At 36.5% G+C, this 16,060-nt stretch overlaps 1 protein-coding gene across 21 annotated transcripts in view; it reads right to left on the reverse strand.

Annotated features, from left to right (window-relative positions):
* PATJ (PATJ crumbs cell polarity complex component) overlaps window positions 1-16,060 on the reverse strand; it is a 350,711-nt gene that overhangs the window by 245,420 nt on the left and 89,231 nt on the right. For 16 of the 21 annotated variants that reach the window (XM_082356311.1, XM_082356310.1, XM_082356324.1 and 13 more), the window contains 3 exons: window positions 7,043-7,252; window positions 2,752-2,883; window positions 594-989 (listed from right to left, as the gene is read on the reverse strand). In XM_082356311.1, the coding sequence (XP_082212437.1) occupies window positions 594-989; window positions 2,752-2,883; window positions 7,043-7,252 (738 nt within the window). The remainder of the gene's footprint in view (window positions 1-593; window positions 990-2,751; window positions 2,884-7,042; window positions 7,253-16,060) is intronic. The other 5 variants (XM_082356308.1, XM_082356317.1, XM_082356327.1 and 2 more) reach the window with 1 other exon arrangement.

The raw sequence follows: 16,060 nt of genomic DNA on the forward strand, positions 1-16,060 counted from the left end.
AAACTTATTGGTGATTTAATAGCAAGGGCAAACCTATTAAAATATAATGCTTTCCTGCCAAGTTGTCAACAGGTAGTATCACAAATGTAAAGATAATCTTCTAGAGTTCAGTGACTTTCTATTTAGTATCATATATAATACAGAGAACAGTGTGGATAAGCAAGACAGAAACAAGGACAAATCTTTAAACAATTTTGCCTTGATTTTCCTTGACAAATACATTATGTGAGAAATACAGAGCTGTGTCTCCCTGACAGAATTTTTTAAAAGAAAATCACAAATGGCAAAAGAACTCTTCCTTGAAATCGGTCATTAGGAGAAAAACATCACTAAAAAAGCAAGGTAAACAAAAATAAAACCCACCATAAAAGCAAGGCAACTACAGTTTATTAACTCCAGCCAGAAGTTACATAACACAGAAATGATGAGGTTTACTTAAAGCAACACACTGTATGGTACATTTTGGAAAAAATGATTTATGATGAAAAGACCCATTGAATTTTGTTCATTTGTTTGAAAGCTGTATGACTTGTGGACAGAGATAGGGAGGGAGGAGTCAGGGAGGATGTGGAAGATGTGCTCTAATCCCTTACCATCTTTTCAGTGCTACAGCCACACTGCTGCATCTCCTGGGAATACACGCTCATCGTGGACCTGGCTTCTTGAGGCTCAGGCAGTTCACAATCCTGGTACCACTGTGTACCAAAGTGCAGCTCCTTCATGGATGGAACAGGAGCAGCCTCTTGAATGTGCGATGAGGGATACGATTCCATGGACTGAAAGCGGTTTTGATAGAGCTCATATTCTTCATCAACAAGCATTTCTCTTTCTTCACCCATTTCCTGCAATCTAGGCGCCATAAATTCAAGCATTTCCCAGGCCTCCTTACTATTGTCTACCACTTTTTGTTGGGACTGGAAAGCCTTTCCCAAATCTAGAAATGGTTCATCCACAAGCTCTTCTTTAAAATAGGGCTCATCTCTAAATCCCTGTGAATAAAAATTGCAAAAAAACTTTAAACTACGTCTGTATTAAAGCTGCACCCTACACATTAACTGGAAAATTAACCCCTGACGTAACTGCAATGACGGTATTACATGACAATGCATGGTTAACCTGACAGCTCTCCATTACAAATGAGAAGAAATACAATCTCACTGCCACACAAGCCTCAACCCTGAAAAGAAACAAACAACAAGAGGCAAAAATCTGCCTTTGGCAAGGTGACTGACTAGTCTGAAAGGTTCACTATACATCAACTGCCTTAAAATTCTCAGTCAGAAATAGGAATTTTGTTAAATTGCTACATTGAATATTTAACTCCTGCATCTCATATAAAAAATAATACATAAATATGGATGCACTTCATACTATCACTTAAGAAAGCAAAGACTTAAAAGGTCAGGATTTTCAGGTTTATGTAACTCAAAAGACATTAATGGTTATTTGAACGTTTACAAAACATTCTCTATAAACTAAAGATATGGGGAATATGCCTCAACTACTTTGAGTATGACTCTTTTATAATATACCACTTAATAGAAATTTATTTTTGCATCTGCGTTAATAAAATAAAACAAAAGGAATGAATACAGTATGCTCTTCAATTAATTCATACTTCACTAATCAGAAGAGCAAGTACATAAAACTGAAGATAGATAGTCATGCATGAGCAGAAACTTTGTTGAGTTCCTAGGTAACGCTTGAGGAATATATGGATCTGCTGAGCCTTTGACATAACTCCAAGGCACCTTAGGGTGCTGGGCACAATGAGGCCCAATTCCCTCTAAGGGATCAATGACATTTCCTATTTTAAGTCCTATTCATTAAGTATCAATAAATGTAAATTCCTGAAATGAATCTACTCCTTCCCAATGCTTCCTCACTTTCAGCTAGACATCATTGCAGTGACACTTTTAAATTAATATACTATACCAAATACTGTAACCTAGTTATTTCAAAAAAAGAAAAAACTGCATTTAGAAGGCATATTTAAACATGTCACACCGTTATGAAATTGTAACAAAAAATGTTTAAACTAAAAAAATATAATGGACATTACGGGACTACATATCAGCTTTAGACACTGTCAACAAACTATGTAAAGAATATCAAGACAGTTGTTACCAAGTAAAGCAAAACCATACTCTAACTGCAAGAAGCAAAATAAATACAATTCATTTTAAGAATAAAAAGGGAAAAGCTTCAAAATATACTTTCTAATATTAAAGCATAAAGTAAGGTTTGACTAAATAACTCTTTTCTTTACAAAGTATTCAATAAGAAGACCTGTATAGCTCTTATTCTACGGCATTTTTTTTTTAAATGCAGGTCTATTTTCAAAAATATGTTCTACCCTCAAAATTTTAAGAGTATATTAGTGATAAAAAATGAGGTATGGTTGTTCTTTGAAAATGCCTTATACCTGGGCTATGTCATTTATGGAGGCAATGTGATACAAGAAAGAAAAGATTTCAGTTTTAAAAAAATTAATAGGGACTTCCCTGGAGGTCCAGGGGTTAAGAATCTGCGCTTCCACTGCAGGGGACACGGGTTTGACCCCGGTCGGGGATCTAAGATCCCGCATGTCACGCACTGCAGCCAAAAATAAATAAATAAATATCTGCAATAAAAAAAATTAATAAGGGGGATATTATTTAATTTGTATCTATTTAGCCAAGAGAGTGAGAACAAGCTTTTGTCTTCTTTATAATAGCAACTGTTTACTTGGGAAATAAATGTACTAAATACCTTGGGTGCTTCAAGTATTAAAGATGAATTTATATCATGAACTGTTCCTGAAATTTCAGCCTTGTCTTCATTATTGTTTGAATGTAAAATACGATTTTCTTCCTCTTTATCACCTTCCTGAAAATAGAAGCACTTTTAATTGTTAATTATTTTAGCATGACTGAAGAACTGTTTTTGTCAACCATGAAACTTTTATTGAGTTCTAATTGACATATAACATTATATTAGTTTTAAGTGTACAACATAATGATTTGGTAGACGTATATGTTGCAAAATAATCACCACGATAAGTTTAGTTAACATTTCAAATTTCAAATATACAATACAGTGTTGTTAACTATAGTCACCATGCTATACCTTACATCCTTAGGACTTATAACTGGAGATTTGTATCTTTTGACCACCTTCACCTATTTTGCCCACCCCCAGCCCCCAACTCTGGCAACCAAAGAAGTACTTTTGTAATGAAGAAAATATCTTAGTTTCAAACGCTTTTCAGATTAATTCTCATCTTTCCATTAAATGCAAGTACACAATAAAATTTATGTAAATTGTTTTATGAGACCAAATTTTTCTTTAATAACCAAAAAAAGCCATGTTCAGGTCAAAGCTTCTCAAACTTTTTATTCTTTTTAGGTATTCCTTAAAGAAAAAATCACTTTCCCAGGAAGAGACCTTAACATTAAGAAACACCTAAGTTTATACAGGGTGATACTCAAAATATTTAACAATGGTACAGGGTAGCCACTCTCCATCAGAAGAGGGACAATCATCATGATGCTCCCCAGCTCAGCATCAGTCCCATGTAATAACACAGCTACAATTTATCAAGTCCTAGCTATACATCAAAATCTATGGTAAACACTTTTACGTGCTTTGTCTCAGCTTAATCTTTACAGCAATTCTATTAGGTCAGGATTTTTATACTTACATGAAAATAACATCAAATAGATATATATCTCACAGGCACAGGCTTTAGCACTTTAAATATATCAATTCATTTAATATATTTTTTAATATATTAATACATATTCTAAGAAGTAGGTGCTCTTATTAACCTCATTTTACAGATGAGTAACACAGGCACAGTAATTTGCTCAAAGGTACATAACTAGTCAGTTACACACCCAGAATTTGAGCCCTGGCTGTCTGGCTCTAGAGCCTGTGATCTCAGCTACCATGATTTGTGATCCCAAGTGGGAGCTGGTGAGGTTAAATAACTGGCCCAAGGACACACAGCTTTGCAAATCACAGAACTAAGCAAAATCCCACAGATGTCTGGCTCAAGAACTCCACTGCCAGCTCTGTCCTGTGAGTTCTGAAGATACAATGAACTTTTTTTTTTTTAATTTATTTATTTATTTATGGCTGTGTTGGGTCTTCGTTTCTGTGCGAGGGCTTTCTCTATTTGCAGCAAGTGGGGGACACTCTTCATCATGGTGCGCGAGCCTGTAACTATTGCGGCCTCTCTTGTTGCGGAGCACAGGCTCCAGACGCGCAGGCTCAGTAGTTGTGGCTCACGGGCCTAATTGCTCCGCGGCATGTGGGATCTTCTCAGACCAGGGCTCGAACCCGTGTCCCCTGCACTGGCAGGCAGATTCTCAACCACTGCGCCACCAGGGAAGCCCTACAATGAACTTTTTAAAGTCAGTTTTTATCTGTGACATCTGAGGTGACTTTGTAGAAAAGAGAAAGTAAGTCACGTTTCTGGTTAACATGAAACTATATAGATAATAAGTTTCTATATAAGACTATAATGCAAGATTATAGAACACCTATATTATATAGATAGTACATATCTATATGGTACAAGACTTAATAAAAAATAATTCTATTCTCCTGTTACATATTCATAGTCTTTCTGCTCCAACTTGACTTTGGACCTTCTTATTCATACTCTCTCTCCGGTTCTCCTGAGGACTGAGCAAATGCTCAGCAAACATTAAGTGATGAGATAAGTGGCCACCAACCGGACCATGAGAGAGAGAGACAGAGAGACCTCAGAGAAGATCCATGCATTACTATTTACAGCTCACAGACAGTTGTGCTAAAAGAACCCAGATGTTAAGGAAGGAATTACTTAGTGGTGATTCCACTAAAAATTTCTAAGTCTTGAAAGTGACCTTCTCTCATTCCTTCACTGGCCTCCCACTTCCCAGCAACCCGGCAGCCTTCTATTCACTGAGGGAAGCCTAGGCAAAGGTCCACCTCACAATTACTGTGTTCCAAAATCCTCTCAGAGCAAGGCTCCAAGGCCCCGAGGTTTGTGCAGCTCTACCTCTTCTAGAAATAGCACAGGAATCCACAGCCAGTTGTTACTAAGTTCTGTTCTTTACACTGCCTGAGACTTCCTTCAATTGCTTCAAAGTAAAATCACACTGTTTAGGTCCTATAGATCATAAATAGTTGGGACTTTCTCTGGTAACCCAAATAATCAGGCAAATAATCATCAGGGAAAATCTAGACAAAGTTCTTGTCACAATCCAAAATACCAAGATGAGGTCCCCATAAAAATATTAAGTTTCCCCTCCTTAATTTGTCCAAAAATCAAACTGGGTATCTCATGGTATATACTGACTATGGCAACACTCACACACCAAATACACAATATAAAGTCAAGAATTTGACTTAGCTATGTGCTATATTCCATTTCAAAATGTTTAAAGTGTCTGATAGGTGTAATATATAGGCATCTTGATGTATAATATGTGAAGAATAATAAAGTAATATATGAAGGTCATGTGAGGTTCCCCAATGCAAAAATACTATGTGTAATACATGACTCTATGTCTATAAATGAACATATGTAACGATATCTATACAGACAGATCTCTATCTGTATACCTATTTATCTATATGAACACTTGTAGTGTGCTAATATATTCCACAGAATAAAAGAATTTTAGAGTTAAGAAAGATCTTATGAATTCTCTAGTCTTTTTTAGTCTTTTCAGAAATGAAAAAGTAGGCTCAGAAAAGTGCTGTACCTATGATCGAATTACTGGTATAGTGTTTCTCCAAGTGCAAAAATTCTGCATCAGAACTACGCCGGTGACTCACTGAAGAGGCAGATTCCTGAACAGCAGACGAGAATCACTAAATCAGAATCTCCAAGAGTAGGACCTGGGAAACTGCATTTTAACCATCTCCAAGGTGATTCTTATGTCTATCACATATCATTGAATGTGAGACTCACTGGGCTAACTTGTAGCAAAGTTAGAAACAGAGCCCCGATTTCTTGAAATCCAGTCCAACACTCTACTACAACCATGCTATCTGTTTCAGACATGCGGCATGAAACTAAACTTGTGACAACAAATTAGAATAGGAACATATAGCATTGTGGCTAAGAGTACAGGGTCTGAAGCCACTCTGCTGAGTTTATATTCCAACTCTCCCCTTTACTAGTTATATCACCTTGCATAAGTTACTCAGCTCTGTGTCTTGACTAACTCAATACACAGTAGTGGTAATAAGAGGATTACCTCCTCTTAAAGTTTCTGTGATGATTAAATTAGTGCATGTAAAGAGTTTAAAATACTGAGTGACATATAGTAAACATTCAATAATACTTTAATGCTGCTTGAAAATTATCATCAAGTATTTTTTTTACATTGGGGAACCACAAGAGCACCATAGCTAATAATACTTCAGTCAGAAACAGTGATCTAGGGACGTTGCAGGAACAAAAAACGAGAAAGAAAAAGAAAAACAAACAGTGATCTGACATAGTGCATGAGATTAAACAATAAGATGACTTCAGGATGGCTTGACCATATCGGAGTTTAGATGCTAGGGGTTACAAGGCACACTGATGGTCAGAAAAGCATATTAAAATCTTACTGAGATATGGTTAACTAGATTTCAACTTACCAAGCCATCTCGACATCATGCCCAAATGAAAGTTAAAACACATAAACATACTTATTTTAATTTATAACATAAGGAATGTAAGGAAAACTTAGAAGTCTGTGCTAAAAGTATAAAGATAAAAGTAGTAACAGTAGGACTAGTAATGTTGGCAGCTAGCACTGATGTAGTAATGTGCTAATAAGCACTTAACAAATATCTTTAATCCTCAAAATCCTATGAGGTAGACATTTTTTTCTGAAAATTAAGTCAAGGACGTTAAGAAACTTGTGCAAAGACACATGTATAGTAAGCAGTGGAACAGGGATTCGAAGCCAGGTGTATTTGTCTGCAAAATCCATGTTCTCAACTATTGATATTATCAATATCCTATAATAATATAGTATTATCATTTCCTATATTAACAAAATTCGACACTTACCACCAAAGGCTTACAGATGCCAAGGTGTACAGTGCCTGGTGGCACAGCTTTCAACACTTCCACAGCTTCAGCAAGTGTGGTGTTGTCCAAACAGTATTCATTGACTGAGACCAGGCGGTCTCCAGGTAATAGTTCTCTGCCTCTTTCTGCCACACCATCTGCCACCAGGGAGCGAATCACAATCACTGATCTTGTGGGATCTAAGGGGTCCTAAGGATCAAGCAAAAAAGAAAGATGAGTCAGTTCCCTAAAAACAAATGTATAGCCTTAAGACAAGTATGTGGACAGTTATACCTCAGCGATATTGTGGGTTTGGTTCCAGATAACTACAATAAAGCGAAATCACAATAAAGTGAGTCACATAAGTTTTTTGGTTTCCCCAGTGCATATAAAAGTTATGTTTACACTATACTGTAGTCTACAAAGTGTGCAATAACATTATGTCTAAAAAAACAATGTCATACCTTAATTTAAAAATACCTTATTACTAAAAAATGCTAACCATCATCTAAATGATACAGGGTTGCTACAAACCTTCAATATGTAAAAAAATGCAATATCTGGAAAGTGCAAATAAAGCTAAGCACAATAGAAAAGGGTACGTCTGACTCATGAAATCTCATTTGACTATTTACTTTATGTGTCCAGTATTCTGGTGGTATTCTTCCAAAAACAAAATCTATTAAAATATCACTCTATACATCCACACAAATATCAGCTTGTATCAAGGTAAAGACATAACCTTAACAACTTCAGTTGCATGTCTGAGTGCTCAATACATATAAATTTCTTTTCTAAAGTTTTGATGATTGACATTTTGTTGGACCACAAGAGATCTGGGGAGAGTTGGAAAAGAATCTCTGACATCCTTAAGCATAGTCATACTGTGGACCAAAGACAAGCCCATCTATTACTGCTCTTGGGCAATAAGTAGGCTCCAAAAGTAGTGTACTATGGGAAATGATACTGCATTCTTAGGCATTCCACCAGTATAAAACCTTCTTGCTAAGTCACTTAAGTTCCAAAAAGACATGGAAACCATGGCATATACCACTGCATTTAAAAAGTATGTTTAAAAATAACATAACCTAAAATTATGACATGGTATAGGTACCCCTAGGTGAGAATTATTCTAATACAGAGGAACTGAATATCATTTCATGAACAAAACCATTGTGCAAATCTCTCTCATCCACTGGGAGGGCCCCATATTTCTTTTCATTAAGCACAGAAGATAACACTGACATTCTATAAATACATTTGGCTAATAAAAACCAATTTATAGCCACACTATTATTTTTTATTTTATTCAACAAATACTGGTATATAGCACTTACTATGTGTCAGGCTCTGTTCTAAGTGCTTGACAATCATTAATTCAGCTAATCCTTGCAACAAATTCCAGGATGTGGGTAGATTTATTGTCTGTATTTTACAAATGAGGAAACTGAAGGTCAGAAAGTTAAGGAAACTTGCCAAGATCACCCAGCTGGTGAGTGGCAGAGCCAGGATTCAAACTCAAACAGTCTGGCGCCTAAGCCCTTCTCTTAACCACTGTGCTCTACACCATAATAATAATCAGAACAAATTGGAAATAAAGAGTTATGAGTGGAAAAGACACATTCATGTGGAAATCTTATGGTTGAGTAGAATCTCTTATTTGTCCTAATGGTGGAGGTATATGATACAATTACTAAACCTCAAACTTCATAAGGGAGAGAAAAAAAATAAATCTCACTCTTAGCATCACTTGCTTGGTTTGTCTATTTTGCTCCTACTGTTTCATTATGTACATACTGTTCCATAAAGGCAAGATGTAGTAACATGAGATTCTACTACTGTTAGTTTCCATTAAACCCTTCCTGAGAAAGTAGAAACTACCACATTTTGTGTTAGAATGGTAAGACTTCGGAATTAGTAAAGTGAGAATTTGCCAAGTTCCAGGCTATTTCTGTTTGAAGTGGCTGATGGTTCTTTTGAAGGTTTCTGCTGCAGTTTTCTATACCTCTCTGTTGTAGACATCAAGGCTTATTTTCAATACTGCATGGAATCTTAATCAAATATACCATATTTAAATCAACAAAGGCTATAGAGCAAATTCCTTGAAAAATGCCTTCAAACAACTTATTTTACTTTTCTTAACTAAATCTTGCTTTTCAACTACCAAGTCAAGAGATTCTTGGTAAATTTCTAACATGCTCTGTTGTAATAACACCACATACTAATAAAGAGGATTGAAAGTAAAAATAGTCATGGTAACTCACTAATAAAGTACAGTGTTAAACTATAATTACACCAATATTTTCAAGTAGAGGGAGCTATTGCATAGGAAGAGAACAGAAAGGAACCCCTAAAAAAAAGAAAAAAGTACTGTGGGATATCAGCAGCGATCAGTGCAGTAATATAAAAGAGCTGTCTATTTTGTCACCAGCAACCATGAATCACAACACACTTTTTCATTCTGAAATATGAAACCATTACATTTTAAGTTTGACACACTAATAAATAAGCTGTACAATTATGTCCTTCATTTAGGCTGTCAGTTTCTGATGGAAGGCTTTTTTATTGGGGGGGAAGGGAAACTATAAAATAGCTTATTCCAAAATGCACAGAAAGCAGCTAGCATTACATCATATTAGTAATTACTAAACTTTCTTAGAGAAAACTGCAACAGTAAAATACACCAAAAGCAAATAAATGATTTCACTGGGTGGGTGTGAGCCATCTCTGCAGTTTCATATAACACCTAATCAAAAAGTACTATTTTCTACCCAAATAAATAGTGAATTGGTTTTCAAAATGCAACCAGTTGAAATGATAATTAGAAACATTTCAAAGAAAGACTACCAGGAAATAATGGAAATAGAAAATAGATTAATAGATTTCCCTTATTATAGAAAAATCATGGTGAGCACTTATTTATACAAAATGCAACCTTTAGACCACAAACTAGTACCAGGTGTGCCTGCTTACTAAAATTTATTCAGGCTTGGGCTTCCTAGTTATTCTAAACACTAAATCCAATCTACCACTCCTATTCCCGGAGGAAAGAAGCCAAGGGCAGCTTCTTTGTCACTTAAAAAAAGACAAACCACCCACTACTGAAGATACCCCATTATGGATAATCACCACTGCATTTTCTATGATGACTTTTCTGACCAGGTGATCTCTCACGTAGCTAAATGGAGTTGCTTTAATGAGTAACAGTCATTTCCTTTCATGGTCATCACATGTAGTAGCCACCCTATGGAAGAACAGCAGCTGCTACTGCCTACCAGGGCGGCTACTATTCTTGAGGCTTTGCCACATACGATATGCTTAAAAACCAGGCTGCTTCTCATCAGAAAAGTCTGTTTTCTGAAAATGTAGTCTACAATATCGTACCCATGTTAAATCCAACAAAATGTTATAAAGATATTTCTCAAGACCTCTACCCAACTTCTAGACCCTATCCAGATTTTTTCAAGTCCCCATCAGTTTTTATCACCTTTTATCATAATTTTAAAATCTCTAATTTTTCTTGTTTTGGTAAACAACACTGTAAGGAACATTGTATTCAAGAATCAAGATGTTGTTTTAGACTAAACAGCCAATAGGGGGTACTAAATACCAGCCACAGAACACAAGATACATCATCTTTTACTATGCAAGCCATTCTCCTCTTCTGAAAGATGTTTTTTCCTATTTATGCAAAATCCTTATATTCTTACACATGTTCTAACAGTATCTCGTATGTCTGCTTTAACTCAACCATTTATGAAAGTCATTCCCTACAGCTCTTAAAAACTCCTACAATCAATTAGGCACAGCCAACTTTCATCAGAATGCTACGTGGGAAGACAGGAGCTCTAAACCTGAATTCTCCTTACTACTTAGCTATGAAATCCGAAGAGAACCAATCTAACTGCTCTGTCTCACAGGTGAATAAAAGTGCCTGAAGAAAAGCTCATATGAGGATTTCTGAGGTCTCTTGAAGTGATCCTAATGTTTGATAGTTATTATAAACACAGGAAGTTTCAATGTTGGCGGAAATCCAAGGTGACAAACAGATTTCTCTCCTCCCATAGTCCCTGAGTGGCACTGCCATACACCCAAGCACTCACTCGCTCTCTCTCCCCTTTTCACTGGGTTGCTGGCTAAGGCACGTCAATTGGCCTTCTGTCTCTTCTATCCGATCCTTTCTCTCCATTTCTGTTGCACTACCTTGGTGCAGCTTCTCATTATTTCTCGCCTATGCAACTGCTTCAGTCTTCCCAAAGGTCTACCTGTCTCCAATCTTACCCTCTTCAGTCTATTGTCAACAGAGAGAAAATAATGATTTTTAAAGATAAAAATGGTATTGCAATTCCTCCCCTGCATAAAATATTTCAGTGACACCCACTGCCTTCACGATAAAGTGCTCTTTGGCAGAAAAATTCCTTCAGATCTGCAGTTTAGTCTCATCTCCCCTTGCTCTTCCCAATGTACCACTGTTCACCCCCAATCTGCCCCACACATTGTCCCAACAATCCAGAACTACTGAAGTTCAGGACTGTGGAAGGCTTTGGTATGCTTCACGATATTCTACAAACCATTCCATCTGCCAGGAATGTTTTTCCTGCCACACTGCCACTTATCTGTATCTTTGCCACCAGAGTCAACTCACATATTTCCTCCAATGAGAAGCTTTCCCTGACTTCCCGAAGAAGACTCAAGCACTTCCTACTCTGTGGTTATCTCTAAACCTAAAAAAAGACCCCTCATTATAGCATTTGTCATAATATAGTTTCCTCACTGTCCTTGACCTTTTAGAATAAGTTAGACCCTCCTGCTAGATGTATACACAGCCTGTTGCATTTTTCCTATTACAACTCTTTTGAAGTTCTGCTGAAATTATTTTAACCATCTTCCCTACTAAAAACAAGCTTCATGAGAGCAAGGATATGTTTGCTTATTTGCTACTTTATTTCCAGGGCCAACTACAGTGCCTGCCACAGAGAAGGGACTGAATAATAGCTGAAATATCAAATGACTGAATCTGTTTAGGCTCTCTCTCCTTGCTGGACTATAAGTACAGCTATAAGGCAAAGGCTACATCCCATCATATGTGAATAACAACAACTGTTAACACTTACTGAGGTCTTGCCATGCCAGGCATGATCTAAATATCTTACTTCATTGAACCTATTTAATTCATCCTCACACCAACATGAGGTAGGTTCCATTATTATCCCTACTTTTCAGATGAGAAAACTAAGGCAGAGGAAAATTAAATAACTTAACCAAAACACACAGTTGATAAGTAGTAGAACCAGAATTTAAACCAGCCATTCAAGCCCCAGAGTTCATGCTGTTATCCACTATGTCATGCAGCTTCTTAAGGTAAGTATTTGCTAAATGAATGAATGTTGAAAGAAGGCAAATTGTTAGAATATATATTTATTACCTTGCCAAAGTGTATAAAACTGAGTCCTTGGCCACTAGAGGTTTATATGTTGGTACCTAGTTGATGAAAGTTAGCACAGAATGTGCAGCGTGCCTCCACGGACAGCTAAAACATGCATTTGTTTGCCAGATTTTAATTTACACTTACGTTCTCAAGAATCCATTCCTTTGGTGTCCTTTGGACACCTTCACATGAACACATACAAACATGTGACAATCCTTATTCCCAAATGGATGGAATTCAAAGTTCAGAAGTGTCTATAAAATGTATTATATGAATATTTGTGTACATTCCCACAGATCAAAGAGACGAGGGTTCACATAAACTAAAGCACTGTACAGCGGTGTCACCTGGGGCAGAGAGGTGGTTCAATTGAAACTGGGCTCTCTCAGAGACAAGGATATCAACCAGAAGATGTAGAGAGCTCTAGTCTTAAAGCTGCTCCAAAACTAAAACTACAAATACAGGTAAGCAACCATGGCAAACTCAGTGGAAAGGCATGAAGCAGAAAATGTTACATAAAGAGGAGACAGAGGAAATGAACATGAAGAAAAGTGCTCACATTTAATAAACTGGCCAATGCCTCAGTAAAAGGCATTTTTTAAAATAAGAGGAATATGAGACATACCCCAAACATTTATATGTTTGCAGTATTACTCCAATGAAGGAAAACAAAAATCAAGGTGTTACAAGGACTTGACTACATGGATTCAAAATAAAGGATAACTGGGACTTCCCTGGTGGTCTGGTGGTTAAGACTCCATGCTTCCACTACGGGGGGTGTGGGTTTGATCCCTGGTCAGGGAACTAAGATCCCGCATGCTGCGTGGCACAGCCAAAAAATAAAAATAAAGATAAAAAATTTTTTAAACTAAAATTTAAAAAATAAAGACAAAAAATAAAATAAAGGATAACTTTTGGGTTGTTCTTGTTTTAAAAATCTATTCTATCACCCAAACTTTTAAAAACGTTAAATAATGGAATAAGAGGACTTCCCTGGTGGCGCAGTGGTTAAGAATCCACCTGCCAATGCAGGGGACATGGGTTCGATCCCTGGTCCAGGAAGATCCCACATGCCTCGGAGCAACTAAGCCCGTGCACCACAACTACTGAGCCTGCACTCTAGAGCCCATGAGCCACAACTACTGAGCCCGTGTGCCACAACTACTGAAGCCCAAGTGCCAAGAGCCCGTGCTCCACAACAAGAGAAGCCACCACAATGAGAAACCCATGCACCACAACGAAGAGTAGCCCCCGCCTGCTGCAACTAGAGAAAGCCCGCATGCAGCAATGAAGACCCAATGCAGCCAAAAAAAAATTTTTTAATGAATGAATTAAGTTTTTAAAAAGGCTTACTTTCACTTAAAAAAAAAATAATGGAATAAGAATGTAGTGACCACAATAGGATGGCAAAGAGATAGACAATAGTTTATTACAGATAAAAACTTGGGTATAAATTATTTACCTTTGATAATGTTGACACTTATTGACAAGTGAGTACAATAAAACATAAAGTTGGCCTACAGTAAACTCATGAGAGGAAATACGGTTCATTCATACAGCCTTAATTCTATGTCATTAAAGTTCTGCGCTGTTAGACAGCTCACCACACCAAAATACCTGCTCTCCTGTATTGCAGGAGTCCTTTCCCCAAATGAAATGATTCCAAAGAATGACTAGAAAAACAACTTCAAACAACTGTGAAACAGAAAGCGCTCTACAAATCAGATCTCCTAACCAATGAATTCAATGTTGTGGTGACATTATTACAGAATTGGGCTACTGAGCTTCACTCTACAAATAGTTATTCACATCAGTGTGAGGAATTATGTTTCAAAGATAATTTGAAAGGACCTACATAAATTTCTGGATAACATGAGGCAGCCAGCACATACTACTTAATAAGAGAATTGCTCCAACTTAATAATGGTCAACTGAGAGAAGACTATGAAAGCAGCAAAGAGCCCAATATAACAAAATTTACCATTTTAACCATTTTTTTTGAATTTTTGAATTTTTTTTTATTTATTTTTTTATACAGCAGGTTCTTATTACATTTTAACCATTTTTAAGCGTACAGTTCAGTGGCAAGTACCTTCACATTGTTGTACTACCGTCACTTTTTTTTTTTTTTTTTGGCCGCGCTGTGCAGCTTGCAGGATCTTAGTTCCCCGACCAGGGATTGAACCCAGGCCACCGCAATGAAAGCGCTAAGTCCTAACTGCTGGACTGCCAGGGAATTCCCCCATCTTCACTATTCATCTCCAGAAATTTTTCATCTTCCCATACTGAAACTCTATATCCATTAAGTGAGTCCCCATTTCCCCCCAACACCCAGTTCCTGGTAACGACTATTTTGCTTTCTGTCTCTATGAATTTGTTCTAGGTTTGAAGAGTATACTCTTAAATGTGGCAATTATTTTTTGAACTAAAGAGTAGTAAGTTAAAATCTAAATGAATTAACAGCTAAATAATTTTTAAAATAAAATCCCAAGGAAGTTACTGAAATGGAGAACACAGAAAGAAACCATTAAGTTTAAAAGGGAGACAGCTAGCTATTTCATCCTGGAGGTAGGCAGAAAAAGGAATTGGGTACAAAGAAGGGCAAAGCAAATGTTCTTTTACACACACACACACACACACACACACACACACACACACACACAAACACAGACGTACACATCTTAAGGAAAAAACAATGATCTGCAGAAGTTCTGATGCACAGCTGGCATGAATTAAAATGTCCACTGTGAACGATGTCAGTCAGAAAACAGGAATCCAAAGATTTTTCTAAAAAGAAGAAAATATACATAGGAGAGAGAGACAAGGAAGACAGCCATTCAATCCACTAGCGGTAGGATGGGTGTCGATTAGAAGTCAAGGAACAAGTTTTGAGCCCCCAGCCTGACTGTGTACAGTTTCACAAGTTCTTCATTTTTCTGAGTCAGTTTCTTCAATTGCAAAATGAGAAAGTTGGATACATGACAGTTGTGATCTGTTCCCCTAACTTCAAAATTCTATAACTAAATTTGACAGAATATCTTGAGTCAAATTTGTCATTAATTTCTACCAAAACATTCACAAAACCACTATAAAAAGTAGGGAATGACAGAAGTTAATTCAAAACACAGCATCAGCAATGAAAAAGACTACACTTAGGTCACAAACATGGTATAATTGTAGTTAGTGATGTCTTTTAAGAACTCATAAAAATGCCACTAACTACATAATACCTAACTTCTGAGTATTCTACCATCAAAACAAAAGATATAACAAAATATATACATGTACTCTTTTTTATAAAAGGAGTATTAAAACAACTTATTTTGCCATTTTTAGATAGCAACAAAGACATGTCAGAGACTATTACTTGAATTAAAATCACTAGAATAGTTCTGGTTTAAGAATGCAGGATGTAATTAATTATACTAAAACAGCATCTTCTGATTTGACCAACAACCTAAGCATTTACTTTTAGGAAAAGAAATAAATGTATTTATAGTTAATGCAAGGCAATAAGTAAATGATTCTAATGAATAATGACTAAGCTATCTTATCAGAATCTAACCCCATTTTTTACTATTTTATAATAT

The sequence above is a fragment of the Balaenoptera borealis genome, assembly GCF_965194805.1.
Source record: "Balaenoptera borealis genome assembly, chromosome: 1".
In the NCBI taxonomy this organism is placed as follows: domain Eukaryota; kingdom Metazoa; phylum Chordata; class Mammalia; order Artiodactyla; family Balaenopteridae; genus Balaenoptera; species Balaenoptera borealis.